The 17,898-nt window shown below is 48.5% G+C and overlaps 1 protein-coding gene across 1 annotated transcript in view; it reads left to right on the forward strand.

Annotated features, from left to right (window-relative positions):
• The window catches only part of LOC119382356 (fat-like cadherin-related tumor suppressor homolog), a 912,235-nt gene that overhangs the window by 115,352 nt on the left and 778,985 nt on the right, over positions 1–17,898 (forward strand). Inside the window, 1 exon segment of the mRNA XM_049412132.1 lies at positions 5,150–5,289. Coding sequence (XP_049268089.1) covers positions 5,150–5,289 — 140 coding nt within the window.

Genomic DNA, 17,898 nt, shown 5'->3' on the forward strand with positions numbered 1-17,898 from the left:
GGGAGAGGCATCCTTGAAAGAGCGTCAGCAACCGTATTCTTGTCACCCTTTTGGAATTCAATTGTGAAGTTGTATGCCAGTAGTCTTGCGTGCCACCTTGCTATTCGGAACGGACGGCGACCTACTCCCTTTGTACTTAGGAGTGTAGTCAGAGCCTGGTGGTCGGTGCGCAGAGTGAATGGACGGCCCCAAAGGTAGACTCTCCAGTGTTCGCATGCCCACAAGCATGCAAGGGCTTCCAGTTCCCCAACGGAGTACTTCTGTTCCTGTGGAGTAAGCCTGCGAGAAGCAAATGAAATCGTTACTAGCTCATCATTTCTTGTCTGTTGCAACACTGCTCCTAGCCCGATGGATGAGGCGTCTGTGGTAACGATAATGTCACCCACAGGGTCAAAAAGCTGTAAACATCTTGTGGACAAGGTACTTTTCAGCTGCTCGAAACAAGCTTGTCTGGCAGGATTCCAAGTGAACGTGGAATTCTTACGTAAGAGCTCACGAAGAGGCTCAACAAGCACTGCATACTCAGGTACGAACTTTGCGTAATAGCCAACCATTCCTAAGAATGAGCGCAGGGTACTGATATCCGTTGGTGCTGGTGCAGCCTTGATGGCGTCAATGTTGCTTTGTAGCGGCCGTATACCCTGGTGACTTATCATGTGCCCAAGGAATTCTATTTCTTGAACATTGAAAATGCATTTGTCATTCAGCTTCAATCCCGACTTTGCAATCAAGTGTAACACTTGCTTCAGGTTCTTGAAATGCTCCTCAGGCGTGCTACCAAACACAATCACGTCATCTATGTAGCACAAAGTATTTTTGCATTTCTGCAGGATAGTGACCATCATTTTCTGAAAAGCAGACGGTGCCGATGCAAGGCCAAAGCAGACGCGTTTGAATCGGTACAATCCACTATCGGTTATGAAAGTAGTCAATTCTCTACTTTCAGGACTCAGCAGGACTTGGTGGTATGCGGCTGCTAAATCAATCTTGGAAAAATACTTTGCACCGTGAAGTTTGTGCAGCAGTTCTTCCGTGTGAGGCAACGGAAATTTGTCAATGACAACCGCTTTGTTCGGTTCGCGTAGGTCGACACAAATTCTTATCTTGCCATTTTTCTTTGCCACTACTACGATTGGTGATACCCATTCTGAGGCATCCACCTTTTCTATCACATCATTCTGCTCAAGGCGCTGCAGCTCTTCACGCACCGCGTCTCGCACTGAAAATGGCAAACGGCGTAACTTAGCAGCGACAGGCGTGACCCCTTGTCTTATCTTGACCTTGTGAATGAAATTTGCTGCTAGCCCTAACTTTCCATCGAACAAGGTTGAAAATTCGGAGAAAAGTTCAGGATCAAGGCCTTGTGGTGCTTGCGTAATGTTAGTGCATTGAAGTGACATACCATTGATGTGCAGCCGCAGGGCTTCGATAGCGTCGATGCCGAGGATGTCCGTACCGCCTTTGACGACGTAGAAAAGTATCTCGGCGTGCCGACCTTGGAAGAAGACTGGCGCCGTAAGACACCCCTCAGTGCTTATTCTGCGGCGAGAAAAATCGTACAGTGCCGCTGAGGTCGGCTGCACCGGAGGGCATTTCAACCTCGAATACGTGACGGCCGACAGAATCGAGACAGCAGAGCCTGTGTCTACGAGGAGACGTACGGGCACGTCCTGCACGAGGGTGTCCACATGTATTGCTGCTTTTTTCTGCCGGGCGAGAAGCAACACGTTGAGGTCTTCGGATATATTGCAGGTATCGACCTCTTGGACAGCAAGTGCCCGCTCGTCTGGCATGCCGCTCCGACATACACGCTGGAAATGTCCCCGTTTGCCGCATTTACTGCATGTTTTATCCCGCGCCTTGCATGTTTTGGAATCTGCGAGATGCCGAGAAGACCCGCAACGAAAACACGCTTTGTGCTGCGAAGACGGCATTCGTGCTTCTGTACGGGCTGGCATCTGATGTTTATCCACCTTTTGGATGCTCGCGGCTGATGACTGTAGCTCAAGTGAGTACAGTCGATCCCGGATATATCGAACTCGAAGGGGATCGCGAAATAGTTCGATATATCGATAATTCGAAATATAAAATATGCGTATTTAAGGCTTATATTAATGCATTGCAGGTCTCGAAACAGTTTCCGGAATTCGTAAGAAGCGCTAACTGACGATTCGCTCGCAACTAGTATGCTAAATAACAAGGTGGGAACGTCTTCTTTTGCAAGTTACCGCACTTTATTTCGCACGAAAATAGTCCGTAAACTTGTCTTGCTCCTTGTGCGCCGTCAAGTTCATCGTCATCCTAAATATCATTGAAGCTTTCCAATAAGCAAATTCAGCGCCTTCGGCCACAACAGCGGTGACTGACGCTGAACGCCGATGCAAGTTCTGGAGCGCGGTAAGAGGTTGTTTAGCGGCAGTGTTGACTTAGCGACGGCGTTGACATTTTCATAACCGCACGGGTCCACTTCCGCGGCACCGGCAACGTCAGCCTTGATCGCGGCATCGATGCAGTCAGAAACAGCGACGTCGCCATCTGCACCGATGAAGTTGCTTGCTGTACTCCCGTCCGAGAGCGCGCCCGGAAATGCTAAGTTGCACATTTCACTGAGGCACCGTACGCCGTTGTCAACGGTCATGACGCACCCAAGGTCGTCACCTGGCACCAAAGCCCGCAAGGAAACGGTTCGCGACGGTGCTTTGCTTGACGTCGTTACAAGCAGCAGTCATCATTTTATCGCTACGAGCGGGTCAATGTTTAGTTCGACTCCCGAATGAGGATGTGTCAGGAAAGAAGCGAGAAGTACACGAGTCCTCAAGCCGCAAGAGACTACGCAGCCCACAAACAACGAAGGAACAACGACAAGTTGCCACCGTCGACATCTTGGCGATGGCGATGGCACTTGTAGCTTTGTAGCAAGCAGCCGCTGCTTTGGCGCGAAAAGCAAGAAAAAGCGTAGCCTCCGAGATGTGCATTTTATAACCGAAAATGCCAAAAATACGTCACGACGTTGCGGATCTCGAAGGCCATGCTTTTCGGGCCCGCATGCCATCGTGTGCGAACAAACGGAAGGGAATGCGAACATTGCGACGAGACTGCCGAGTATCTCCGCATTCATCTCATTTTGGTGCCTTCTACAATCGGCCCCTTTGAAAAACACTACGCACGCGCGTTACAACCTACAGATCGCGCATCAAACAAGCCGGTGCACTCGCAAGCGCTGCGCAACGAACCAAATCAACCTTATGCAACGACACCGCCTTTTCATCACCTGCGCGCGAAGAGTGATCGGAACGTGACAGAACGCGGCCGAAAATGACCAAAATTTGTTAGGAAAAATGCACTCCCTGGAGTTTGGCACGGCGCAGCGTTCGATATATCGGATGTTTCGCTGTGCGGGAGTTCGATATACGTGTGCACCAGCCCTATACTTTTGCATGGGAAATTCAAGGGGATTTCTCAACTGTTCGATATAGCCAATAATTCGATATATCCGAGTTTGATATATCCGGGATCGACTGTATTTCGTGGCTTCTTCAATGTTGTTCGAGATAGTCAGCGCACGTTCAGGCGTAAGCGAAGTTCCTTCCAGAAGTAGGCGTTCCCGAAGAACATGGTTGCTCGTTTTTGCTACAAGCTGGTCACGAATGAAGTCGTCAGTTTGCTCCCCGAAGTTGCAGGACAATGCCAACTCGCGCAGTGCCGTGACGAATGCTGCTGCGGTCTCCCCAGGCAGTTGGGTGCGCTGTCCGAACTGGTGCCGTTCCACGACGATGTTCGTTTTAGCAGTAAAGTAGGCGTCCAACGTAGCCACCGCTGCATCGTACTCGTCGCTCGGGCCGCTTTCTTCTTTTCCCGCTGTATGCGGTAATGCGTAGTACAATCGCTGGCCTTCCACCCCCAAGCAGTGCAACAGCAAAGCTTTACGGCGAGCAGATGAGTGGACGTCGCTCCCCGATGCCAGGAGATAATTCTTGAAAAGGCGGTGCCACTGCGTCCACGGAAGGGTAGGCTTCCCGGGCGTCGACAGGAACTCGGGAGGTTGGTGCAGGCTCATTGCTTCAACTTTCGGTCACTTCACCACTCGTCGCCAACTGTGGTATCCGCCGCCATGCCCTGCCGAACTACGTCGGAGAGCTGCAGGATCACGAAGTAACTACACCGACCCAGTACCTCAAACAACTCTGTTTATTCTTAGTCCATGATGGTTAATATACCCAGATGTTAGCTGACATGATAAGGCGCGTGCGCGTGCATCTGCGCATGCCATGCGCATGCGCATGGGCTATCTAGATGATAACGCACATGCTGAATACAACACAAGTCCTTGTCACTACGCCCTGTCGCTAAATACATATTGCTAGCAGTGTTGAAATGGCCTGCTATTCTTCATGCAAAAAAAAATAACTGCGTGGCAGGACGAATGTTTGGAGTTGCCGAAGTTGTCAAGTTTAGCAGTGGCAACTGTAGCATGTCCAAATTTGCACATGTAACACCAAGCGTCAAGGCTTTCTTTAGCCGAAAAAGTGTAAATATGGGGTATGCGCTTCAAAGCCAGCGGGGTTTGGTCATTGCAGTTCATGAATGGGGCCGGCTTGACAATGACTAGAGGCCCTAACATTCCACGACCAAGTATTATTTGATTGAAACTTGAACTCGAATATTCGCAAACCCCTTGTTTTTGGGTATTACTGCAAAAAAAAGAAAAACTTTAATTATGCAATTTTTCATGGATTTTCGAAAAGCTAGGGCCTCTAGCCGTTCATTCCGAGCATGCGATTTGCCATGTCATAACACAAAGCGGCTGGTAACTGGAGAATATACAGTAGAGGAGGTTTAAGGCAATTAATAAAGATCATTTGCGGTTTGAGGCAGTCGGCTTGTTTTGACAAAACAGTGCGGGGAGATGTACCCTGGGAATTTCACTTGAGCTAGAAAAATAGCCAGAGTTGTTCTCTGAACAATGATGGTGATATCTGTGGATAGCCAGCTTGAGTTGGGTGAGTGTGGTCTCTGAATGAACATGTTTGTAAGCTCCAGTTTGCTTCTGCTTTGGAGTTACTTGCTTCGAGAAGTAAGACAAGTTACTAAGCATTGCTGCAAAAGCCACTATTAATATTTAAAGGATGATATTTTGACATTGGTTTAGGTGGCAATGAAGAAGGCAAGTTTATGATTGACTGTGAGCATGGCTTCATCAAGTTGGCAAGACCCCTGGATCGAGAAAGATGTGCCAGCTATAACCTGACGGTGCAAGTCACTGATGGTAGTGCCAAAGCCACAGCCATGGTGAGTCCCCTTTCATTCACTGGATTGTTTGCTTTTGGCTAATTATTTGCAATCTCTGGTGTTATGTTAAGGTGAATATCATCATGTGTTGGCCACTTTGTCTGCATCCTTGTCAAGTTCCACTCTCTCCATTGGCTGTTGAAAATTGAGTTTTCACACAGCTTCATAGGCCAACCAAACAGAGGAAGAATTTTGGATTTTTTTACGTCCAGAAGCTCACATCAGCTTCTTGTGTGCCTGTTGAACACTTTTATTTCAGGTGGGCATATGCAGTGCAAATCAGTTTTTATAAATTCCACTGCTGGCATCAGGGCTGCGGTACACCTAAAACCTGTGGTTTGCTGATCGTCATACAGTGGCAGTTAATTGACCACTGTGACTTTTGAAAAGGGCTCTATTACAAACTGCCGTACAAACATAAATACAGTCTTTGCCCTTTACTATGGACCCTCAAAATCCGGGAAATAACGGCTCTATCCATAGTATGCTGTATCCAAACGGGCGGTACGGTGATTGTCAAGTGGGAATTGCGGCACATGGAAATGTTACCAAAATGTAATTTCTTAAGATGATCGCGTTCTTGCCAGTAAAACAACTGATACGAAATAATCTGACGAAGTACGGCTATGAGATCAAGGATTAGACCAGTTTGACACCGCACGACCAGTGGCAGTTTATACACTAGAGGCTTGAACCCTCTCCCCACCTGATGCAATTCTTGCCTTTTTCCTTGAATGGGAACGATGCATGCGAGAAATTAAACTTCACTGAATGTGATTTATTTTGATTCCACAAGAGTTTTCTCTTGTTGCTGATACGTGCTGTATATTTACCTCGGCAATAAACTCCACTTGTTAGTCGGCACCTGTGTTTCTCGTGAAGTGTGCACTATTTTTGCCTTTTTATACCATGTGTGCAATGCCCACGTGGCTGCTTTCCTTTGCTCCGCTCTGTCGAGTGTGTTTGCTAGCAGCGGGAGCGATGTCATCTGTGGCTGGCTGTCTTCTGCACATCGTATTCACAACTGGCCAGGAATGTGGTTGAGACATCTCAGGCAACAAAGATGCCTGCAACCAGCTACCTTCAAGCCACACCATCATGAATTCTGTCCCTAGGCCAGAAGACGTGTCGGCTCGAATGACCCTTTCTAACACTGCTGCCACCATGGCTTTGCGGAGTCCGGGGTCACGTCATCGAGGCAGCAGACAAGCCACTTGTGCAGCGCTGTGAACCAGCAGCAGTGTCGCGGTGCACATTCTTAAAGGGGCGCTGGCATCAAATTTCAAGCTCAAGATGTGTCCTTCATTCGATTGCTCGGTATGCATAATTATTTTTGACCAAATCTGTATGACATCCGTCACCTGGAACTTAATTTATTTCAAGGGCAAAGAGCGTACGAAAGCTCAAAGGGGCTTTCAGCACTCTGCGACATCAACACTATTGTGACGTGTTCGGTGTGGCGCATACCATCCTGAGTGATGATCATCCGATTGTTTTTATCGTGGTGCCGATGCCTGGAAACGATCTCCCTCTCCATTCCTAATCTTCGTCGCGCCGCTTTGAATGATTTCATGAAATTACAAGACGCAAACCATCAAGAAAAGACAGGCGAAAGTAAAGAGCATGATTCGACGTGTGTTCGTCAGTCAGCATGCCGGGGAACCGTTGTCAGCTGCAGTTAAAATTGTGTTGTTGGAAGCGCGGAAAAGGCGGAATGAGTGAATCGTTTCATTACACTACGGTACACGCCAACACGACCACAACTATCAAAGTGGAGTAGCGTATAGATAAATATCATCGCTAACATGTAACACGCAGGTAGCGTTAATAGTGAATTTTAGTTTGTCCGTAGACTTCTTTGCGCTAGCGTAAACCGGGTTACTGCAGCTGTAACCGTGAGAGGCCGGATAGGTGGGGCCATCTGGGGGCGCAAAGAAGAACCCGGCAAGCACAGAATTGTTATTGTGTAAACCTAACGTATCCTATTTCTCCGCTGGTGTACATTCGCTCAAAAAAATGTGTGCTTCAGCTCGTTCTAAAGGAGAATGTGCCGCTTCAAAGGAGCACCCAAGCTGGTGAATTTCAGACATATTGAATGTCTCTTTATTACATGGACATTCGGTTCAAATCTATAAAGCCATTTTTCTCAAAACCTGATTTTTTGCATCTTACAGCTGCGTGAACAGTCATAACGTTCCTTCTAATGAACATTTTCACATAAACTTTTGCGTGCTATTTCTGTATAGGTGGAACTGTGCATTCAAGCAGAATGATTGAAAATGAGTGACAATTTTTACTACTATGGCCAAATGTGTACAAAACAAGCCTGCCAAATATTGTCACGTGGTCGTGACGTCGACGAAGACAGCAGTCGGCGTTTGCAGAATGAAACTGTTTATTTGGCCGAACTTGTGGCCGGGAAAATGAGAACTAGAACTACAGCAATACACGCTGTACAATGATAGCGGCGAACAGGGCGTCGTCCGTCGATCAACTGACAAGCGGTCAAGCGCGTCGGCTTATATACAGGCGCTATCGAACTTTCCAGCGATATCGCTGGTGGTTGCGCAATCTCTAGAATGAGCTCGAGCGTTCGCATCTTGCGCGCAATCTTAACAAAATCATCTACAACAATCGTGAAGCTTCTCGAAGAATGAGGCGCGGTTTGCGCTGAGCGTTGCAGACAGCCTTTGTGGGCGAATGCAGCAAAAATGATAAGAAACGTACGTGGCAATGCCCCCCTCTGAAAAAGCATCGTCCCGATGCAATACTTAACGAAAACTAAGCAGACAAACATTAGAGTCCTTAGGTGCGTTAACGAGCATAGTACGGTTTAAGGCGCACCACATGCACGACCTCGGGTCGAGCTCGGCGCCTCTGAGAGTTCGTGATGCCGTCGGGGACAACCTCGTAGTCGAGTGCGCCGAGACGTCGAAGTACCTTGTACGGTCCGAAGTATCGTCGAAGAAGCTTCTCGCTCAGTCCACGTCGTCGTATTGGCGTCCAGACCCAGACACGGTCGCCGGGCTGGTACTCCACGAAGCGTCGTCGAAGATTGTAGCGACGGCTGTCGGTGTGCTGCTGGGTCTTGATGCGCAGGCGGGCGAGCTGTCGAGCTTCTTCGGCACGTTGTAAGTAAGCGGCGGCGTCGAGGTTTTCTTCGTCGGTGACGTTCGGTAGCATGGCGTCGAGTGTCGTCGCCGGGCTCCTTCCGTAGACCAACTTGTACGGCGTCATCTGCGTCGTTTCTTGGACGGCCGTGTTGTATGCGAAGGTCACGTACGGAAGGGTGGCATCCCACGTCTTGTGCTCGACGTCAACGTACATGGCCAGCATGTCGGCGATGGTCTTATTTAGCCGCTCGGTGAGGCCATTGGTTTGAGGGTGGTAGGCAGTGGTCCGGCGGTGGCTTGTCTGGCTGTACCTCAAGATCGCCTGAGTTAGCTCCGCTGTAAACGCCGTACCTCTGTCGGTGATGAGGACCTCTGGGGCGCCATGACGCAGAACGATGTCTTCAACAAAGAACTTCGCTACCTCGGCAGCACTGCCTCTAGGTAGGGCCCTTGTTTCGGCGTAGCGGGTCAGGTAGTCGGTAGCTACGACGATCCACTTATTACCGCTAGTCGACGTTGGCAACGGCCCCAGGAGGTCCATCCCGATCTGCTGGAACGGTCGCCGAGGTGGCTCGATCGGCTGAAGAAAGCCCGCTGGTCTTGTTGGCGGTGTCTTGCGTCGCTGACAGTCTCGGCATGTCCTTACGTAGCGAGTGACGTCGGCGGCAAGGCGCGGCCAGTAGTACCTTTCCTGTACTCTTGCCAGCGTTCGGGAAACACCGAGGTGTCCTGCTGTCGGGTCGTCGTGCAGGGCCTCGAGGACTTCTGGTCGCAATTCTTGAGGCACCACGAGAAGGTACTTGGCTCGACGTGGTGAGAAGTTCTTCTTTTGGAGAACGCCGTTGCGCAAGAAAAACGACGCCAGTGCTCGCTTGAACACTTTCGGAACGACGGCGTTCTTGCCCTCGAGGTATTCCATGAGGCCTCTGAGTTCCGGGTCGGATCGTTGTTGTTCAGCGAAGTCGTCGGCACTTATGGTTCCCAAGAAGCAGTCATCATCCTGGTCGTCTTGCGGCGGCGGGTCCACGGCGGCACGAGACAGCAGGACACCTCGGTGTTTCCCGTGTTTCCCATTTGCAGAATGAAACTGTTTATTTGGCCGAACTTGTGGCCGGGAAAATGAGAACTAGAACTACAGCAATACACGCTGTACAATGATAGCGGCGAACAGGGCGTCGTCCGTCGATCAACTGACAAGCGGTCAAGCGCGTCGGCTTATATACAGGCGCTATCGAACTTTCCAGCGATATCGCTGGTGGTTGCGCAATCTCTAGAATGAGCTCGAGCGTTCGCATCTTGCGCGCAATCTTAACAAAATCATCTACAACAATCGTGAAGCTTCTCGAAGAATGAGGCGCGGTTTGCGCTGAGCTTTGCAGACAGCCTTTGTGGGCGAATGCAGCAAAAGTGATAAGAAACGTACGTGGCAATATCAACTTTATCAGTCTTTTTGTGATAATGCACCTTAGCTTAGAGATGTGGTGATCGTGGAGGTCATTGTCCCAATTATGTACCTGCCTAGTTGCGTTTGAATCGCACCTACCGTTTTTCAGTTGACTGTTGGCGCAACATGCATATTTTGGCACATTTTGATTTTTATGATTTTTATTTCTTACAATTTTACCAATTTTATCGTTTTAACGTTTCAAAGTACATAAGCCCGACAAGCCAAAACAATAATTATAACTTTAGGTCTAAAACTGGAAAAGGTGGTGACCTTCCTTAATGAAAGATTGTTAGAGCACAAGTAGAATGTGACAGTGCAAATTTCAGGACATCAGGGCATCCACTGCCGAGATTGTTGGTGCTTGCCCCAATTCAGCAGCACGAGCGTGCTGCGCAGGTGTGGTGACAAAATGACTCGAGAAATCATAGAGGCACAAAAAATCGTGCACCTAAAAGACCGCTGCGTCAGTACCCCTTCCATAGCCTTTCCTATCGGGGGCTGGATAATCATGGTTCCCTCTCGTGGACTGTTTTGAATGTGTGTCTGCTGCTGGCCTTCATGGTTTCTTTGTTGCGCTCCAGGTGACGAGACGAGGACGATACAGGGACACAGGACAGGTGGTGCGCCTGTCCTGCGTCCCTGTATCGTCCCTTCGTCCGTGTCTCGTCATCTGCAGCGCAACAAAGATACCATGAACAACCACCAACTAGTCCAATTCATCGCTCTGCTGGCCTTGCCCATTTTGTTGCGCCTTTTTGTTGTTGTTGGTACGTGCTGTACATTTACCTCGTGAAGCGCGCGCTGGTTTTGCTTTGTTGTGATCGACCAACTAGCTTGAGATGTGTTATTCCATGTGGTATGATGTTCAGCATGGCTAATAAAGATATTGGCAGCGACTGAGGATGCCAAGTTCAAGTGAACAAAGGTTGCTTGTTTTAGTTCATTCAACACAAGCCAGAATGAGGGCAGCAAAGTGCTATACCTCAACGCCATGATCCAGTGAGTTGTGTACTATGTGTGACAGGCAGCTTCGTAGTGCCCTAGGCCAATCAAGTCACTCGACAACAACTGGCATCCACCCAGCACCCAGAATGGGCACAGAAGAGGCAGACACGAGGAGACATTAACTCTGTGAGGGGACCCTTCTTTACTCTAGCGATTGGTGCTTACCTGACGGTGTTGGAACGCCACGGTGCCGAGCCACAATACCAGACAGCATGACACCCATGGCCCCTGGCAACCTGGCTCCCTGAGCTGCGACTCCTAGAGACAGAGACAGAAGAAGCTATTTACGTGAACTCTGACCACCTACGAGGCTTTCGTACTCGCTTGCTTCGGTCTGTTCTAAGCCTCACTTTCCCAGGATGCAGGCCACATGGCTCTCGTACCAACGGTTCAATGAGGTTCTTAACCCCTTGAGAGTTTTCGCCGTACATGTACGGCAGAAGCTTCCTGGTACCAAAGGGTTTTCGTCGTACATGTACGGCATAGCGTTTATTTTTAAAACGCGCGCCTTTTTCGATCATTTCTCTTGCTTGGCCTGTGCTGCCACACTTCGGGAATACGTGGAATTTTTTTCATGCGCCGATGTCTCTTCGTTGTATTTTTTTTTTGCTTCCCAAAACGGCGCACCGGCTATCGCTTGCCCATCCGAGCGTGTTCGCGGTGCAGCTGGTTTAAAGTGTGCGTCTTTTTCGATCATTTCTCTTGCTTTGCATGTGCTGCCACGCTTCGGGAATACGTGGAATTTTTTTCATGCGCCGATGTCTCTCTGTTGTTGCTTTTTTATGCTTCACAAAACGGCGCGCCGGCTAACGCTTGCGCAACCGAGCGCGCCCGTGGCGCGGTTGGTTGGTTTCAAACGCGCGCCTTCTTCAATCATTTCTCTTGCTTGGAATGTGCTGCCGTGCTTCGGGAATATGTGGAATTTTTTTAATGTGCCGATGTCTTTCCGTCTTATTTTTTTGCTTTCCAAAGAGGCGCGGCGACTTTCAGTTGCTCATCAGAACGCGCGCACGCGCTCCGGTTGGTTTCGGTTTCATCCTTCGGGTGGTTTTGGCTTCTTGCGCCCGCAAAGCTGATGGCTGTTTGGTTTCTAGTCTCTCAAAGGGTGACCTCTTGTTACTCTCTCGTTTATTGCACCCCGGGGCGCGATTACATCTGTTTCCGTGTAGCGCTAAATTACACAAACGACGCCGCCGCGATTGCGTTTCCTGTTTTGGGTCCCGGAAAAACTAACTACGTCTTGTTGGCGATAAGGCGAAGGATTACTGTAGATTTTTCACTCGTTTTGCTTTCCGGACGGGCGCACAACCATAGAATTTTCTTCCGTGCGCTCACTGACGCAGTTCGCTTACGCTATGGAAGCGCGCGCCGGTTGCTCTGCTGCCGGTGAGTTGAGCTGCGATTCTTCCGATGCGGACTATTCCCCAAGTGCCGAATCAGAATCTGATTAATTGGATTTCAGTTTGTCAGACGAAGATTTTTTGACGAGTTTAGACTCCGATGACGATCAAGGGGCGACACCTGAAAAGTGTGCGTGGCGAGCCATGCTTCAAAGACTATCACACACTGCAAAATTTTTAGTGTTAGAGCACGAACATTTTTAACCGGAAAAGTATTCTGGTGCGCTTATTTTTGTATGTCTGTGAGCTATGTTTAATACAATGCATAATTTTTATTTATAAAAAAACTGTTAAGCTTTTTTTTTAGGATTTTGCTTGATTTTACTATGAATAAACTATGTGTATGTAAGAACAAAAATGATTTTTTTTGTCACTTTACGGTCACGAAAAGAAATTTTAGAGAATTTTTTTTCTCAGATAGAATCATCTGAAGAATTTATTTCAGCAATAAAAAAATTACACAGTTTTGGACTGGATTTCGCGAAAAAATTCGACCCTCAAAGGGTTAAAAAGAAACCACTTGCAAGCACAAAAAACTCTTAGCATATCAGCAAGTTCAAACGTTCCACAGCAAGCGATCTCCTTGCTCGCAAAAAAGCAGGCCGCCAACGGTGGCAATGAAAATCTCCCCTTAGGTCTACTCTGTTCCGGCTCAAACAAAGGTTGCCTTGAACCGCTAGGACTTTCATCCGATGTTCCATGAACCCCACGTTGGGCTGCCAGTGTGGGGTCTCGAGAGAAACCAGTTTATGAAAGAAATGGACACAGTTCATGCCGTTGAGCAAACAAACTCATACATTTATCGGTAGCTCTTACATGACGGCGAGCTCGCCAGCCCAATCTTCCAAATAATTACGCTCATGCTAAATAACACTATAGAAAGCCAATAAAACACACCCAAATGTGGTGCCGCTGACATTCGACTCGCCACAGGAGTGTGCGAGACCGAGCTGCGGAATTGTCCCCATGAACCTCCCGCGAGAGGTGCCCCAAAGAGAGAGTGATTGCTGCGCCCACCCGACCTGCAGCAGCAGTATCCTTGTTGTGGCAGCGAATATGCTAACTATGCCAACTCATGAGGCAAAAACAGGGGGTGATGGCGCCACCGCAAAACAACTGTAGCTTTCGAGTTGGGCAAACAAAAATGTCAACAAGTCTTGCACAAGTCATAAAACAATATAACAGCAAACTCACAAAAAAATACGCCATATTCACGGCAAGCAGTAGTTCTTCGCGCCTCGCACAGTCGCGAATCCCCCTGCCTGATATGCTGTGTGTGTGTGTTCAATGCCATGTGCGTTTTGAGGAGGAATGCAGTTTCCTCTGCCGTTTCTTTGAAAACGTAATTAGTTGCTGTTGCAGTTCCACTGACCCTTAATGGAACGGTGTCGTTCCTTTGTTCCTCCCAAAGGGAACTAGTTCCAGGAATACCGTTCTGTTCCTGTATTGCAGTGAAGCACATTTTCTCTCCTCCGCAGGTACACATTTCAGTTGACCGCAACGCCGTTCTTTTTTTACCTGCGCTGGCAGCTATGAGGCTTCACTTATCAATCATCAGCATCACTATGTGGCATTGCAATGTGGGAATCGAGCGCGCCCTCCCTGCGCGGCTCGAGCGCTGGGAACCGCCGTTAATCGGCGATATGGCTACCGTGGCTAAACCGCCAGGCCGTTTTGCCTGGTGCGAGCCATGCGTCGGTCTTCCCCGCACTGCACCACCTGTCCGGACATGTCTGAACACTGCTCGCGGCTTACTGCGCTAGCTTATGTCACTGCGCAAGGCCGGTCCTCATTGGCCGCCAGTGACAACCGCCTTCCCCCATGAGCTTGCTTCTGTCTGGCAGCGGGCTTGCCCGCGTCAGATGCTCTCAGGCCTGCACGAGAGGTTGACGTGCTGCTCTGGCAGACGGCTTCTTGTTCGTCTGCTCGACTGCTGCCCTTTGTGTGATGGTCGTAGCGCCACTGGCAAGCGTACTCGATCGGTCTTGCGTAGTTACCCTGACGGCCCGCAAACTTGTGACTGTTGTACTGTGCTGCATCTTGGGTTGATAAACCCGTGTTTGTTGACAACCTGCTTCGAGTGGCTTTTCTGCACCGTGCCAAAGAGTCGACGAACCCGGCCGTAACGTCTTTGTTCGCTGCAGCAGTGGAGAACGTTGCGTTTCTTCCTGGTCGCCTCGTAGGGTAAGCTTCGTGCAAAACCTATCTCCACAGTGGTGAAATCAGGGTCTGGAATTGTCACGTATCACCTAAAATTTTCCAATTAACCAGGTGGGTGCTGACTGGTGCTTCAGATTATCCATGCAAATTCACATTGCAAAATACGGGACCGTGACAATTTTTTAAATTATGAGCTTTTACTGCATAAAATATTCCAGCTTTTATTTTCAAGTATTTGTCAACCAACATCTGCAAGACCACAACACACTTTACGAGTCAACGCAGATCCTGAAATCACTGTTGGAGCTGCTGGACGACAATTCAGTCATAGCAAATCGACAATTCAGTCAGCATTTACGTGCACCATGTGCAGCTAACAGCAGATGACCGAGCTGCTGCTAGTATGTCACAATCCTGTGCCCACATCAGTTAGACCTGCATTGGACTGCATTTACATGTCACTGTGAAAGAGTCCCCTCAATATCAAAACTGAAAGTAGATTTTTAAGCTAGCGGAGTTAAACGTAGACTCAGTGCATTCTGCAGCACCACAATACCCTTTCTAGGGTTCTCAATGCTGATGTTTTATTTAAGGCAACAAATGCAATACAGTGAACTCCCGTTAAGACGAACTCGGTTAAGACGAATTCTCGCTTATGCCGAACAACAGAGAACTGTTTGTTTGGTTTCCCATAGACTCAATGCAAAAAGAAATTCGCTTAAGATGAACCGCCCAACTGTACTCTTCTGTTAAGACGAACTTTCGCGCTGGCTATTCTGCGAAACGGAAACGAACACTGCAGTCTTGGTGGGGCATTCAGGCGACCGAGAAAAAGCAAAAAAGCAAAAAAAAACCCGCTTCCTGGCGCGAAGCAAATCGCGACGCCGAGGGCAACGAAAAAGAACCTTCAGCGGATAAAGCCTGTATCCCCCTCGCCTGTGGGTGGGGAGGTGCGGGCTTTGACAGCAAAGAAAGCAACAAAAAGAGTAGGGGGATTTACAACTAGGACACCCAAACCACTGCGTCCTTTTGTATTCCCCCCCCCCCCCCCCCCCCCCCCCCGCCGTTAGAACGGTTTCCCAGCTGGAGTACAAAAGAGGACAGAAGAACACAAGAGCTTGGGGCCCCTCCGCTGTGGTCAGAGGGGCAAACCCAAGGGGAGTGGGGAAAAAAAAAGAATGTGACAACAGGAACAAAAATGGTCTGTGCATTACAATCGAGTACGAAACAGAAAGGTGGTTTCGGTCCCGGGAGTCAGAGGGGTCACGTGCATTGTCATCACCATCACACAATGGCGGCCGAGCACATTTTGTGGTCAGTTCGCATAGGGCCTGTGTGCGTTGTATCTGTTCCCAGCGAAGTGGAAATTGTGATGAGCCATTTTGATTATGGAAGTGTACGACAAGGGAAGGCTATTTTGTACACTGAATATAGCTGCGTCGTGTCTTTTTCGTGTGCGCGAGGCTTGTGACCGTGAGTAGCGCAACGGGATATCTTCAGCTGCACGTCAATGAAGAAAAGGTACTACGGGCTGAAAACGAGAAAATATCCGGACCTCGAAGAAAACCTTGCAGACTTTCTTAACACCTTAAGTGCTTTATTTTTTTGAAAATTTCCCAACCAAAAGTGCATATTTTTTTTATTGCTGATTTCGAATCTGATTGTACTAAAAAGTAGTTAGTCGACGTTGAAATAATATTTGTACCACATACTTATTCAAATCAAAACATGGAATAACGCAAGGGGGCCTGCTGCAGCTCCTGCACCAAAAGCGAGTTTCCTTTCTCAACTTTTTCCTGTTTTCTCCTCGCTTCCGAGAGCAAATGAAGCACTTTTGAAGAAACTGCTGAATATATTCCATAAGGTCATCTGGCGATGACAAGTTGAAAGTCTTGTCAGGAATGGCCAAGAATGGAAAGCGAGGAGGCTTTACAGGAGGATTGTCCGCATCACGCAGGATCCATTGGCGAGCACTCGCGATGTTCGCTTCCGCGCTGTTTTCATCATCACCGGAGGAGATGCTCAATTCACCGCCATCGCTGTCTTGTCTTCACTTCCGGACACAAGATAAACATCTGTATCCGAATCATCATCACTCGAAGAAGATGACGAAAATGAAAAGCTTCTTTTTCGTGTTGACGAGCCAGCTATGCATGGGTGACCGCCACCGCAAGCCATCTTTTCATACAAAAACCGCGCTCTTTCCGCAGGAGAAAAATAAACTGCCAAGTAAATGCTGCCATCTGGTGGATTACATGCAATCTAAGCTGTAGAAGAGCGCCTCTTGTCCTGAACGCTAGAGGGGAGTACCTATTCCGCTAGGACGAGCTCCTGTTCGTCCAAAGCAGTTTGGGGACAGTTTGGGCAGGACGAGCTCTGCTCGTCCAAAGCAGTTAAGGGGTTAAGCAACTCAGCGTATCATGACTTTGTCGAGGCAACAGTACGCGACCGAGGTGTATCCAGAAGTGATCTTAGAGCCAGCAAAACAGGCTCGCAGAAGATAAGGAACTGCCAGGACAATAAATTTACATTGTTTGAAGGAAAATTGTGCTTCTCTCCCTCTCTTTTTTTGTAATCGTCAACATAGGAGCGTGCTACAGTTTTATCATTAAAATGTATCATTAAAATCTTTTATTTTTGAACCCGCGAAATCAGGTGCTCGTACGATTCGTGTACATACTCTGCTTGAAGGCATAGATTTTATCTAGATGAGCCAAATAAATGCTTTTTCTTGTTTTTTTGCCCCCATTGTAAGTCTACTCCAGTCAGTGTTTTCAAGTAACATATTTGGATGCACTTGGCATGTTAGCATGTCTCTTTTTGGGGGCACTTCTGATAAGCCGAACTCCTGATAAGACAAACAGATGACCGCGGTCCCTTCGACTTCGTCTTAACGGGAGTCTACTGTAATTTGAAAAGTTGACGTGGGTACTCCTTAATGGGACACTAAAGGCAAATAACAATTTATGTCAGAGTGAAAGCTCAATGTACGACAACGTCTAAAACGGTCATATTATCAACAGCCGTGCCCTACTTACCGAGAAATTAAGCTAAATGTATCACACGACGAGCGCCACGAGCGGCACATTTTCAAAATGATCCCGATGACGTACGAGAGTCTGCCTACAATTAATCACTAGTAATCAAACTAGCAGCAATAAAAAAAGAACCTTCCGTGCATTAAGAGACGTAATAAAATGCTGTTTGTTCGTTTCTGTTTGATTCATGGAAAAAAGAACCTCTATGGCGTTGCCATAGGGAACGGCGCGCATTGTTCAAAGGTTCCGTTTTTGCCGAACTGCGCTTTGCCCGGCGCCCTGCTTCGCTCACGCGGTCGCGTCTCAGTGGTGGTTTCGGTTTCGCGTACTGCCGTGTGTGTTTTGCTCGCTCGTGAAAGTCGCTCTGACTAATAGCTCGACAAAATGCCACATGCATGTGATGTTGCCGGATGCCCGAATAGTGCACGCCACCAGTGCACGCCGCC

Source organism: Rhipicephalus sanguineus, chromosome 2 (assembly GCF_013339695.2).
Source record: "Rhipicephalus sanguineus isolate Rsan-2018 chromosome 2, BIME_Rsan_1.4, whole genome shotgun sequence".
NCBI lineage: Eukaryota > Metazoa > Arthropoda > Arachnida > Ixodida > Ixodidae > Rhipicephalus > Rhipicephalus sanguineus.